We start from the raw sequence: 13,716 nt of genomic DNA, 5'->3' as shown, positions 1-13,716 counted from the left end.
CAAACTTTCTAAGTGATCTCACCTCCAGAGTGGTCCTGGTACAGGGTCTGTGTCTCAAAACTCAAGACAAGCACTCAGACAGCCTTGAAATTGCAACACTTGGATGGGTCTGCAAGCCTGCCATGTGTGAAATTGTATAAGCATGCAGTGTCAGCATCTGAAGACAGCCAGCATTGGGCAATGATTCATCCTTCACGGAAACTGTTATTTTTCATTGCCATTACAAAGAGAGATGATCCAGCTAGTGGTGCTGTGTGAACTTGAGTGCTGTGGCATGTGAGGGCAATACATGTACACTGGGAGAATCTTGCAACCCGGAATGCACTCATCACCAACTAATGCCAAGACTATTTGGTGCTGATGCTGCCAGGCCATCTGGCATCCCTCATATCAATCTGTGGCATCTGTTTTCCCAAACCCTTTACCACTACCATAGCCGGGTGAGTCACTTTCTCAGCCTGCAAGGGTTGAGGGGCTGGAGGCAGCCAGCCTTTTTCGAAGCTTCCCCCTGCAATCCTACCTCTCCAAAGGACTGGAGCAGAGGTGTGGAGGAGTCAATGGGAATTGTAGGGTTCAGAAAAAGGTGTCTGATACCACAAAGGAAAGATCAGTGTCTCCAGTGCCATGTCATATTGCAGCCTTCACACCCTGGAGTGAAGTCCCCAAGGACAGACCTCATGGTGACATCACATGGAGTGGACAATGGAGTTAGTGAGAGGAGAGCATGAGCTGCCACCAGCAGTCCTAAGGATCCCAACAGCACCCTAACACTGGGTGGACTTTGCATCAAGGTATCAACAGGGTGGCCATCCAGGAGGACCTGGGAGGATGGCCAAGAGCAGAGCCAGGACTCTGCTTAGGGACTCAGTGAGGAAGAAGAAGGGCCTCACTGGGTCACTGGAAGGAGATAAAGCAGATGATATAGGAGATGCCCTGCAGGCAGGGCAACATGTGTCCTCTGTGCAAGAAAATAGCCTCTTGAAAGACACTGACACCAGAAACCCCTGCCCACAAACATGCACAACAGATGACCTGGAGGCTTCTCCCCAAGTGAAAGCATCAGCGAAGAGTGAGGCCTTGGGATTAGCCCACAATGCCCCCCCCGCCCCCAGACCTGCCATCTGTTTGTGCAGACATACTCTTAGGCTACACAGGGAGCTGGTGCTGCCTTTAAGCAGCTCTGTCTGATACTCTTAATTATGCCTCCTGTTGGTGCCAGCTCCAGATGAGCTGGCACCCTTGAGAGATCAAGAAAAAGAGGAATAAAGCACTGTTACAAATCTGCAGTGCCTGAGGACATGATACAGCACAACACGAGGCTTAGCCATCTTTGCTCTCTCACAGGGGAGTCGCACAGCTGATGCCCATAACTGGGCCCCATAGGTAGACGCTACTGCCAGCTAGTGCTCAGTGGGTACACTAGCTGCAGAAGAGCTGCAGGGAAACCTGCAGACATGCTAGGTTTTTTCAGCAGAGGGAAGACAGATTTGTGTACTTGCTGGCTGGTGAATTACAGGCAAAAAAAAAAAAAAAGCCAGCAGCACAATGGCGTGTGGATGGAGAAAGGAAGGAAGGTGAGAGAGTGCATAAAAAAATGCAGTAATGAACCTCCACGAGGGAGGGAGTTTGGAGGTGAGGTAAGTATGTTGTCTGAAATCTTGAGGCACCAAATTACTTTGCACAGAGAGAAGGTGACTACTTCTACCCCTGCCTTGAGGCAGGAAAGCAGAGTGCACAACACAGGTCTTTCTGCCTGCAGAGATCTTGTTGCAGTGATCCAGCAATGGCCAACACATTTTAGGAAGTGAGTGGATACAGTGGGATAAAGTGGCACAAGTTACCAGCCTCACAGGCCCTTCTTTGGGTTTCTCGCGTATTGCGTCCAGGATGTATATTAATCCCAGGTGACAGCTTCTTTTTTATTCTGTGATCTGTCTCTTTCTCTTGCGCAAGAAGATCTCTGAGCTCAAACTGAGACAGCAGTCACACTGTGGAAAAGCAGCTAATTGCTGAGCAATTGAGAAGGATGAAAACATACCCTTTTTCTGACAACCAGAAGATGTGATGAGAAAGCTCCAGCAAGGATGCTAGTACTGTTCATCAGCTTGTTGGACAAGGTTGTCGAAGCACTGCGGAGTGCAGGACTCAGGCTGGCTGTCAGCAGGATTGAGCACAGGATGCTGGGGTGGCTCAGATGCAATACAACCTCAAGTCAACAATATCTTAACACTTCAGCTTGCTGCTTTGACTAACGGGCTGGAGCCAGCCACTCAAATACAAAGCCCTGCAAGTGCCTCCAAATCAACACCAGCTGAATACAGAAAACAAAAAACCACTCCAGGACACAGACTTTGCAGCTTCACTTGATCAATGCTTGCAAAGATACAGTTCTGTGATCACAAGTGCGTCATTATCAATGGCATGAGCACCAGGGACTGCCTGAGCTTTTGCACATGGCAACAGTATTTAGCAAGTATGGGGAATCCCAGGAACAGCTCTGGAAAGGGCCACTCTGAGGGCGCAGTGGGGTACCTTCTTACGCAGTAAGCCATCTTGCTGATTCAGCAAGATTATCACATGGACATAATCTTCAGGGCAATGTATCTGCACACCTCAAAGCTCAGTGTTCAGATGTTCTATATCCCTTGCTGAACTGGGACCTCTGGGTAGGGAGATGCATCTTCATTTCTGGCCAGACACACAGATGGGGGCATTTTGCTTTTTTATGGTGCATCAGTCACTTAACCAGCAATAGAACAAGCCATGAGGCTGCTTTACAGCCACACGTAGCTACTATTCCTGATACATCCCCCTGGCAGAAAAGAATTTCATCACATCTTTGCTTGCTCCAGGCCATGCAGCAAAGCATGAGAAATCAGTCAGACAATCAGCTAGCACCATGGTGTGCTTGGATGGAGAGCGAGTGAGCAAACAGTGGACTAAATAGATGAGAAAGAATGCATAGTTAGATGAATGGGTAGACACAGTACGGGAATGGATGGACAGAGGTGGATGGGTGCAGATAGTGTATGAGAATGGAGACATGCAGAGACAAGGTGCACGACGGTGGTTAGAGTGCATAAGAATAAATTATGAAGCATGAGATTGATCTGATGGTGCGTAGACAGGGCTGATCCTGCCATCCCATTGTTTCAACCCCATGTAACTCCCCTGTTTACAGTTCGATTGTTGCCTCCTCTGGGCCTCAGCCATCTGCTGTTGAGCTGACTCACCCAAGATGGTCGCAGACCATCTCCTGAAGTGTCCAGGATGGCTCTATCCACCTCCAGAAGACTAGGCTGTGACCTGGCATTCCTTGGCTGCTGCCAAGTCCCAGCATTAGGAGGCTGGGCAGGTGAGTATGGAGCCAGGTGCTCAGTGGGAAAAGCAGGTGTCATGTGAAAGCCCCAGGAGGAAAAGGAGGTTCCTGGTGGCCAGAGGCCATGAAGGGTGGCTATCTGGGGTGCTCTCCCCAGCAATCCCTCTGTGAGGTGTTAAAACACTTGAGCTTCTGGGCTGGAGGCCCCAGGCATCAAACATCTCGACTGCAAAGTGGTGAGTGGAGTACATCTCCTGTGAGCTCCCCAGCATGAGTATTGGGCCCCCATAGGCTTTTACTCAGGCTCTTTTGACTGCTCCCAAATATTCATCTTCAGAGGAAAAAAACCCAAACAACTATATTTATGCTTCAGCATGAAGTGAGGGTCATTGGTCTGACTGGACCAAGGGATCTGGTAGCAGATGTGTTCTAGGCTGCAGAAACAAAATCACCCTGTTGCAGGGAATAACCCACAAACTTTGGGTACCAAAGACCCCTGGGCCATGCAAAGCTGCCGTGGTCAGACTGGTGTCACTCTGCAGGTGACACCAGTGGCTGCTCTTATCTTAGAGCTCTTCAGCTCTCCCAGTGCTACTAACACAGCAGTATTGCTAACACTGAACCATAAGCTTGGCGTAAGGAGAATATCACAGGGTTTGTAAAATTAATAGTGATGGACATGTGGAGTTAGGAGCTGCCAGGGATCCCATTTCAAGTTTTGTTCAGCAGCCATGAGAGCTGCTGGCCTGCTTTTTGAACAAACACTAAAGCTTGTCACATTACAATGTGACTCCAGAAGCTGGGCTTTGCTAAAGTACCAAAATGCAACCATGAGTGCTGGTGAGTGCTGGTGATGCATAGGTGTTGATTTGTCACTGTCCTTCCATGGCCAGCAGTTCTGAAGAAGGAGGGATAACATTGATGGCTGAAAAGGAGACATCCCGAAGCTTTGTCTCCAAGGGGCAGAGATGGAGCAGAGGAGTACTTACTTTGTCATAAGATCTCCTGGAGCTCAAACAGCACCAGCAGAGCAAGGTAGAGAGTTGCAACAACCTGGATTATACTACAAGGCTTGTAATGTTTGTTGGTGACTGCTGGCTTCTAAACACCAACTCCAGGTGATTCTATGAAAATCGAGTGTCTCTTTTTAAAGACAGTAAGTTTTCTGGACAGTTTGGAAACAAGGTCTGAGTGCACCCATAGAAAATCAACAGTAATAAGGCAAAACTCCAGTGTGGCCAGGTGCAAATCTCATGTTTTAAAGCCAGTCTCATTACTTTTAAGCCTGGACTCAGTATATGTGATGGTCAATGCTGGAATGGTGAACTAGCCCATTCTAGAGCCACTGCTGTAGGGAACTGCCCCTTTACAGACACACATCAACCACCCTTTCCTAACCAAAGGAATTTTCCACTCTATAGCAATGCACAGTAAAACACTGAAACACACACAAAATATTAAAAAATTAAATATAATAAAAAGTGATATGCAATATCATGACAGCATATTTACCAAAAAGTGGCAAGAGATCAAATCGCACAATCCTAGATACATTGCAGTTTATGGATGTTTCTTTACACAAGGAGAATTTCATGTGATGCATATCAGCTGTTAATGGGTTGCTAAGTAGTGAAGGACACTGCAAAACCACTTAGGAATCCAGACAAACAAAAATCCTTTTTTTTTTTTTTAACACAATAAAAAACAATTCAAATGCCAGTGTTTTATGCAAAACAGTAGAATGACTGCACTTACCACCTGGTAAAGGGTTAAAGAGAAGATAGAGAGGTTCCAGGAGCAGAAGAAAAAAAAAAAGGAGCAGAAGGAGAAGAAGAGTTAATGTTACACATGTGGAAAAATAAAGAGAAGATTTTTCAAAGAAAAGCTCAGGCATTTCTACACCTGGTCGAAAGAAAGCTATTTTTTCTTTGCCTAGATAGCATGAGGTCATTTCTTCTTACCCGGCCTCTTAGCCAGCTTGTCAATGAAAAATAGAAATGGTAAGGTTTTAGATGTTTAGGGGTTTTTTGGCCTCCTCAATAATTTCTATCTTTCCAGAGACATATTTTAGATTTTTTTTAATTCAAAAAAAGTAGACAAAATAAGATTATTTTGGAGTGAAATTGCATAGTTTGCCTTCTGCCACAATGCTGCTTTTGCTGTTGCAGGAAATGCTTTGATGAAAATATTTCCTTGGCTCCAACCATTTCAGCTGAAGGATGAATGCTATGTGAGACCCTCCCAGAAGCCGTCCCCAACTGCTATCCCACCGCATGCAGAGACACTTTGCCTAGACATGTTACTGGCAGCCATGTGGGTGGGAATGGACCCAGTGGCCAGTGTAACATTGGTCAGAGGCTGCCTGTTCCCCAAAGAATGAGGCTGTGGCAGCTGTACCCAGCTTGGTGCAGGCCACAGTGCACATCTGGAAAGGAGGCTTTTGCTGAACCCAGTAATTCCCTTCACTGACTGCTGTGTTCAAACATGACTTCATGACTGCCACTGTCATGAAGGGAGTACCTGTGCTGTAATGATGGGGAGGGTATCCCAGGTGGACTGTCAGGATGGCACCAGTGAAGCTGGTGGCCTTTTCATCTTTGCCATCATAGGTGAAGAGCACTCATGTAGTGTCCTCTTCCCATGCCCACAGAAAAAGGCTCCTCTCAAAAGTGATTATAAACCAATATGCAAAAAAGAGCTAGGTTATGGCCTACTGTCCCCTCATTAACAGGCTAATGAAGAGAAAATCAGGGCAAGTCTCTGCAGATGCACAACAAATTGTTACCAGCTGGAGGCAGAACAGGACTCTGATAATACAGCTTGGAAATCATGTGACTGTGGGGCAGAAAAAGGGTGTATAGGTTTCACATGCACAGGCTGCTACAACAAGCTGCCCCCCCCATCTTCACACAAGTTCTGGGAGTCTGTGGCTCCAGGTCTGAGCTCTCAGAGAGGCTATGAAAGAAGGTACTTCAGTGACCCAAGACTTGAGGAGCCTCTCTACCCCTGTAAAGGGGGCACAGCCCCCTGAGGCTCACAGCCATGCTCTATGCCTCCACCATAAGGCTGGAGAGCAGGGAGGAGATCTGGGTCAACAGCGTCTACAGCCTTCCACAGCACTGAGCAGGGCACAGAGTCCATGCATACTCCCAGATGTGCGCTATGGCAGGGGTCTCCAAGGGCACACAATGTCCCATTGCTGTCCCCTATGCCCAGTCCCGTCTCCCCTTTGCAGTTATTTTTCCTCCCACTCTGGTCTCCTCTCTACACTCTGGTTGACCTTTTAGGAACAAATCAACCTATGCTGCCTGAAAGAGCCTCTAAAAGGTGGTGAGAGATCTTCTTAGCAGCCTGTGCTGTTTTCCAACCACACCTTTGAGCACTGAGCTCTGCTCACCCTGCTCTTTGTCTGGAGGCCTTTCTGATATGAAACTCTCCAGTGGCTGTCTGTTACATCTTGGGGGAAAAGAAACAGCTGGAACTTACTTTGTGTTTTGGGAAGGAAAGATCAAATCTATACCCATATGAAACCACTGACTCCCTTGCAGCGGTTTCTGGGATGAGGGGAGCCTCAGGTGTCTGCATCACAAGAAATAGCAGCACAATTGGTGCTGCTGTTTGCCAGCTCCACAGACTGGTGGTGAAGACCTCTCCATGAGAGCTCCTGGGACAGGGCTCACGCATGCAACAGGTCCTGGGAAGAAAGCTGCATTGCCTGTGCCTGTACAAGATAACTGATGTCAGCAGGAGATATGCCTTTGGCTTGAGTGTAGAGTGACACTAAGAGGACTGTCCCCAGGTCTGGGCCTGGCATCCAAAATTCCCCCTGGAGCTGGTAAGAGTACTGTCTGCCAACCTATCTCAATTTTCCAGCAACATATCCTGCATAAGGGGACAGACCTCTATACTGGGAAGGAAAAAAGGAAGGATGCATCTCCGAGTACTACTTACATGGCCGTGAAGGTCTGTGTTTAGCAGCATCAGAGCACAGGTGAGCGTATGAATCCCATCTGAAACACACAACAGTCAGATGGCTATGATTACTCCTCTTCCCACACAGTTTCGATGTTTGCTGTCTTGGCAGCCCACCCATTGCAAAACCAAGGCTAGTTGCTATGTCTGGGGAACTTAAAGAATACCTGTTTCTTTCAACTGCGCAAGACAGTTTTAAAAAGGAAAAAAATCCTCTTTTCCTTCAAACTTTATCTTTTCCTGAAACGATCATCAGGTAACTGGCTTTAAAGCAGTTTTGTCAGTGGCTTTCTAAAGATCAGACTTTCTGCTGAGTCTTCCTCCATATCCATTTTGTGCCAATGCTGTTACAGAATGGGGCAGAGACCCTGGCAAACAGAGCTAGTTTCCCCTTAGCTGATCACAGTCACCTCAGGGGTCTGTCCTCAGGTCTTTAGCCATCATTCCCAGGCAGCTCTTGTGTTGTTCAACAAACATTATTACTACAAATGAGTGCAGCATTTTTGGCTCTCTGACTTAATAAAACTCACATGATGTTTTCCTTCCATTTGAGGCAGCACAGTACCCTTTTCTGTACCAGGTAGCCTGGTGGCTTGCTGTTATTTCAAAACCATGCTGTGTCCTGAAGCTGTTCAAGGTCAAGAGGCCAGGCTCCACACACCACCTCACGACAGTGAAATGCAAATGCACTCTGGCACATGAACTGGTCCTTGCAAGGACCTCACAAGAGGGCTAGAGAGCCCCAGGGAGGAGGCAGGGGCAGTAATACTACAGCCTTGGTCTTCGGCCCTGCTCTTTGCATGACTTGGTGTGCTCACACACATGGGCTGCTCCACAGACCAAGCCAGACATGACATGATGGTCCTGGCTTATTTCCCTTGTGCATGCTGCTCTGGGGGTAAGGCTGTGACTTACCCCCAGACCTGGGTGGGGAAGTGACACTGGTCTCTTCTTGTGGGGGTAGATGTGCAGCCACAGAGAGCCAGCTGTGGCCCATCCCCATCCCGGTCAGCCACTAAACAAAGGCACCATTTATGTGGAATAGTGACAAGCCCTGAGCACCCCATGCTCAAGGCCAAGCTCTAAACACTGCCAGGTACAGGCAACCAAACACACGAGCCCAGGATGAAGGCAACTGAGCATGAGCTTCTCTCTTTCCTGGAAGAACCATGGTCTCTGAGGAAAGAAAGGGTTTCTCATGGGATCACATAGTTCTCTATAAGGGGCTAACAGCCCTGGGGACATGGAGTGATGGACATCCCCCTTCAAGGCAGAATCGATTCCTATGAAAGATGCTTCCTTCACTTTCACAAGAAGCAGCTTTGGGCTTAGGACACTGTACCTCCCCAGTGTGTATTTTGGAGTCTCTGTGGGAGTTTCTGGGCTGACATCTTCACCTGGCTTTACTGTATCACTTTAGTCAGGTAAATCATGTCCCACATGGCCCCAAGGTGGAGCTGGTGTCCCAAAACCTGCTATTCTCTCACTGTTGCTTGGGTCATGTGCATTCACTTTTTCTCTTGGCTCACACAGTGTCACAACACAACCATATAGTTCTTCCATGCCTGGGCTTCATCAGTACAGGAAAGCATTAATAATGTGTCCAAGACACCACCCCCTGTGACAAAACCCAGCCACCCCACTCAGTGATCAGCAGGTTAGAGCTTCTGCCACCTTCATCTGCAGCACCCCATCATACAGGCTGAAGTGACCTTTGGTGTTGCAACAGCCATGTCTCCATCAGTGAAGGGGTTATTAAATCAGCATGTAGCCATGCCATGAAATGTCTTAGAGGGCTTTAAGACCTTCTCAGCCACCTGATCATCTCCAGACAAAACTGCCTTGACTCTATCATGCCTCTATGCCAATAGACCATCACAGCCAGAAGTGTTTCTTTAGATATCTAATTAGATAATACACAGTGGCTCAAATTTCCTCTTGGTGGCACATCCTTTGCAAGTTTAGGCTGGATGCAACAAGAAGGAACTGCTTCCTGAAGAAAGAGCTTGCAATAGCTTTCTCAAATTACCACGCATCTAGTGCATGCTTTTGCAGTATCTGCAAAAGATGGGACTTGAAGGAGCCACTTTGCTTCTCTCCATTGCATCAGCTTCAAGTAGTACTTGGATTACAATTGTATTTTGCAAGCCCCATTCAATTCCAGTACTGAGTGCAGCTCTGTCCTGCCTGGGACTCATTCAGTTTACATTTGGTCTGCAGTAAGTGGTCCTACCCAGCCTTGTGAAGTGTGCTGCCACCATCACAGGCAATGCTGTGGCCCTAAATGTTAATGAGTAGGTCATGACAGCAGCAGCAGTAATGTGTTTCAGATCCAGTTTTCCATACTCTTAATAGTTTTGTACTATTCAGGAGTGTAACATTTTTACTCTTAATCATTTTGTACTGTTCAGGAGTGTAACCTTTTTAAAATAGGTCCTACCAGCAGCAGTGACATCTCCACTGAGGGCCATTTTGGCTTAATTCGTGTTTGCATTAGCAGGCACCTTCTCACAGAGCATTCAGAACTGGGATTTAATTTCTCTTCAACAGTTGCCATAGCGTGGCTCCATCAGCAGCTTTGTAATCCATGTTGTCATGGCAAAGCTTGCATTTTGTTTGACTAGTCACTGCCCTCCAAACACCCTCATGATGAAGGGTGTGGGATGGAGTCAGATCTGACCCTCTGTGCTGCAGCTCAGCCTCTGCTCAAGTCGGCGTGTGCATGCCCTCACAGTGGGTGTTAGACACCTGAGGATGAGAAGGGGAGAAAGGATCCCAAGCCCCTTGTCTGTAGGAGTGGGGGTGGATGCAATATGGTTGGGGATCACTTCCAGGGGGAGGTGTGGAAGATGGGACAGGACTTGGCATTTGGGATATTTCAGTTGGGGACCGCTGCTGAAAATTCAGCCTGCAGCTTAATGTCTACAGGTGGAGGACCCTTCGCAGGGGAAGGACCTCTTTGGATCTGTGGGGGAGAACATCACACAAACACAGGGAAATGAAATGTAAATCTGTACTTTATTGGGATACCACTGATAAAAGTGAAGAGGTCATTCTGTTTTGAGAACAGCTTGTGTCCAGTTCGCTTGGCAGAGGGACTGGAGGGTTCAAGTGACACTAGGCACTGCTGCTATTTGGGAAGCCTGCAAGATGGAGACAAGCAGGAGCTCTCGGATGCAAGTGGCGTATTGAAATGCTGAAGGGGTGGAGGAGGAAAAACTGGCACTGCTGCTATTTGGGAAGCCCGAAAGATGGAGACAAGCAGGAGCTCTCAGATGCAAGTGGCATATTGCAATGCTGAAGGGGTGGAGGAGGAACAACTGGCACTGCTGTCAGGTCAGCAGACTGATTTCCGCCTGTGGGGGCATATCTAGATGCCTGTAAGCAGGTGTGTAGAGGCATTCATATAAGTGTGAACGTGGACATGCTCATGTCTGGATGTGTGCATGTGCACATGTATACCAGGAATGACCTTTCCCATTTTAAAATGTCAGAAGAAACTATGTCTACTTAAAAAAAATAATGGGAAGGGCTGAAAGTAGCTAACAAAATCTGCAACTCCAGTGAGCCCAGAATTTTACCCAGCTGTGCTTTCTCCTGCTGCAGTTGTAGATGCAAGGAACACAACTCCTGTACGTGGCAAGCCAACAGCATTCCTCAATCTGCATGGAAATGTCTTATTCCATTCAATGGACAAGGTCTTGGGCTGAGCTAGCACCAGCCACTCATTTGCCCACTGCCAGCAACTACTGTGCGAGCCACAATTGCAGTAATTTGCAACCCTTGAGAACCACTCACCACCTCCCCTGGTGCTGGGCAAAGCACGGCCACTGATCCAGGCTACAGCTGAGAAGCTTGTCTTCAGCACAGCTCATACGCATTTGAGAGGACAAGGCTCCCTGGGACCCCACACCCACACCCTCAGATCCTGAGGGGACTCATCTGGCTCTCTTGGGGGTGGTCTGTACAGCACCTGGTGTCCCCCATCCCTCCAAGGGCAAGGATAATCAGCAGAGCAGGATCCCAGAGAAAGGGAAAAGCTGCAGCCTTGCCTGCCCAGTGGGTACTGGAGTACCCCGTGGGTACTGGTACAGCTGTGGATCGCTGGTTTTAACACTCGGGCTCTGTGACACAGGTGCACTGCGACTATGAGCCAGGGAAACAAAGCAGTACCTTCAGACGTGCTCTCCTCTGGGTTGCACTGGCAGTATCGCCGGGAGAAATGAATCAGCACCCGCTCCCGCTCCTGCGTCTCTCCCATCAGCGGAAATGCTCTCAAGAACGTCCTGCAAAGAGAAAGTGATACTTAAAGATGTTGTGGATCAATCTGCTGGGCAGCATCCATGCTAAGGAGGGAGATGGAAAGGGGTTCCTCAGAGCAGCTAGAAAGGCCTTTGTTCTCCCCCCAGCCTGCGCACCCTGCAGGTGCAATGCAAAAGGTGTCTATGGAGCCAGCTCTGAGCTGTGTAGGGAAACATGCTCTCAGCTGAGATCTGACCCACCTCTGGCTTAATGGCACCAGAATGGGTTGTCCGTCCCAAGGGAAGAAGTTGCTCCCACTTGCTTTGATTTTGTATGGGATGGGATTCCTGGGAAAGCTGCTCTCCACCATGGGGAAGCAGGTTGTGGGCCCTCGTGTCGAAGCCCACTTTTGGTGGCAGTAGCTTGTGCCAAACATGACACCAAAGCAAAGATCAAACGCCAAACTGGAGCTCCCCCCAGTCCCTGTTCCTATCACATGGACAGCCTCCAATGGCATCAGGAAGCCCAGAGGAGAAACCCACTGCGCTGCTCCACTCTGTCCAGCCCAGGCCCTACGCGGGAGTGCCAGAGACCAGCTCACCTGAGTGCTTTGTCAAGGGTCAGGCCAGTGAAGTCAAAGAAGCTGAGATACTCCTCTGCCACCAACTTGCTAAATTCGTTACTGTAATTAAAGAGGAAGTAGTCAGCCCTTTCTTCAGGGAAGAAGACACTGTCTACAAGAGGAACAGCAGACTGCTGTCTCCTGGCCAGCCCAAACTCCCAGCGAGACACTGCAGGCATGATCCCAGACCCAGGGGGACTTTCTACTGGCTTGAAATGCTGCTGGAAGACCTCCAAAGGGCCCTAGCATGCCCACAGCCTAGCATTGCAGCTGCCAGCCCTAGACACCTGAGAATGAGCAATGTGGGCACCCAGTGACCACCTCTGCTGCGCTGCTGACCAGGCAGAGCCTCCTCCCAAACCAGCCAGGAGGAGGAGGCCATAAGGATGTCCTGTGCTTATTGGGCACCTTCTCTCTTACATAGTCCTCTCCCATTGCTGGACATGTCCCCTCCTCCTACTGCAATATTCCTGCTCTCCACTCCATATTGGCTCCCATCCCACCCTCTCACCATAGCACCTTGCTCGCATGTCAGATGGATGCCCCTGGGAACTGGAGCAGGAGAGCTCACCTGAGCTTCTGGCCCTGCTCATCACTGAATGCTTCTCCAGAAACTATTCCCCTGCCACGTTTTTGAAGGATGCTTGGAGACGTGTTGCCTTTAAAGCCAGAATGGGTGCTGTTAAGTTCCTCTTTGTACACAACTCAGGTAGCAGAAGTGCAAGAATAATCAATGAATGCTGGCAAGAAATGGGATATTATCTCAATATGCTCAGCCTTTGCCATATACAATTCTTTTTCTTTCTCCCCACAAAATGAAAACCATATTGGTAAGTGTTGCACATCCAGTTTCACCCTGGGACATGTTTCAGGCAGAACTCATTGCTTTTCCCACATTATTGTTTCATCTTCTGCTGTGAGGTGGATGCTGTAAAGCTTCTGGCATGGATGCTGTTCAGAAGCACAACACACAGCAGGATCAGGCAGAGCAGCACGACAGCTCCAGGGGAGAGGTCCAGGCTGAGTTTTGAGAGGCAGGACATAAGTATTAGTGCTGGAGTTTGTGCAGGAGACTGTTTCAAAGCCATATGAAGCCACAAAGCCGCACACTCATAAAACAATCTTATCATTTGGGATTGCTAGCTCTGGGAAAGAACATGTCCTCATGGCCCCATGGCTCCCTGGGTTAGTCTGTCTGAAGCAGTGCCACAATGATTGGTATGCAGATTCCTGCCAGCTTCCCAGGGAGACTTCTCCACTTGTCCTGGAACTTCACAGCAAGGTGGTGTGAGATGCAGAAGATGACCACACATTTGTGAAAGGAGATGTCACCACATCTTCACCCCTGTGCCAAAGAACCAAGCAAGCCCCAGGCCTCCTCTGGGATCCTCTCAGCTCTCAGTCTGCAGAAGACTTCATGCATCGGCTGTGCCAGTGCTGGGAACTAGCCAGCACTTTCCCTCCCACAGGTCAGGTCCCACCTCACACGTGCAGTTGTAGTCTCCCAGAAGAAAAGGTCTGATTCCTTCTGTTTGGGCACTTATTTACCAGGTCTCCTGGG

At 48.6% G+C, this 13,716-nt stretch overlaps 1 protein-coding gene across 2 annotated transcripts in view; it reads right to left on the bottom strand.

The window, feature by feature from the left end:
- Window positions 1-13,716, bottom strand: part of PSD2 (pleckstrin and Sec7 domain containing 2) — a 45,679-nt gene that overhangs the window by 18,040 nt on the left and 13,923 nt on the right. The window contains exons 4-7 of one of the 2 annotated variants that reach the window (XM_075509544.1): window positions 12,135-12,215; window positions 11,465-11,577; window positions 7,271-7,329; window positions 5,075-5,077 (exon numbers count right to left, since the gene is read on the bottom strand). In XM_075509544.1, coding sequence (XP_075365659.1) covers window positions 5,075-5,077; window positions 7,271-7,329; window positions 11,465-11,577; window positions 12,135-12,215 — 256 coding nt within the window. The remainder of the gene's footprint in view (window positions 1-5,074; window positions 5,078-7,270; window positions 7,330-11,464; window positions 11,578-12,134; window positions 12,216-13,716) is intronic. The other variant, XM_075509543.1, reaches the window with a different exon arrangement.

The sequence above is a fragment of the Mycteria americana genome, chromosome 8, assembly GCF_035582795.1.
Source record: "Mycteria americana isolate JAX WOST 10 ecotype Jacksonville Zoo and Gardens chromosome 8, USCA_MyAme_1.0, whole genome shotgun sequence".
Classification (NCBI taxonomy): domain Eukaryota; kingdom Metazoa; phylum Chordata; class Aves; order Ciconiiformes; family Ciconiidae; genus Mycteria; species Mycteria americana.
This window is presented reverse-complemented; position numbering and strand designations above follow the sequence as displayed.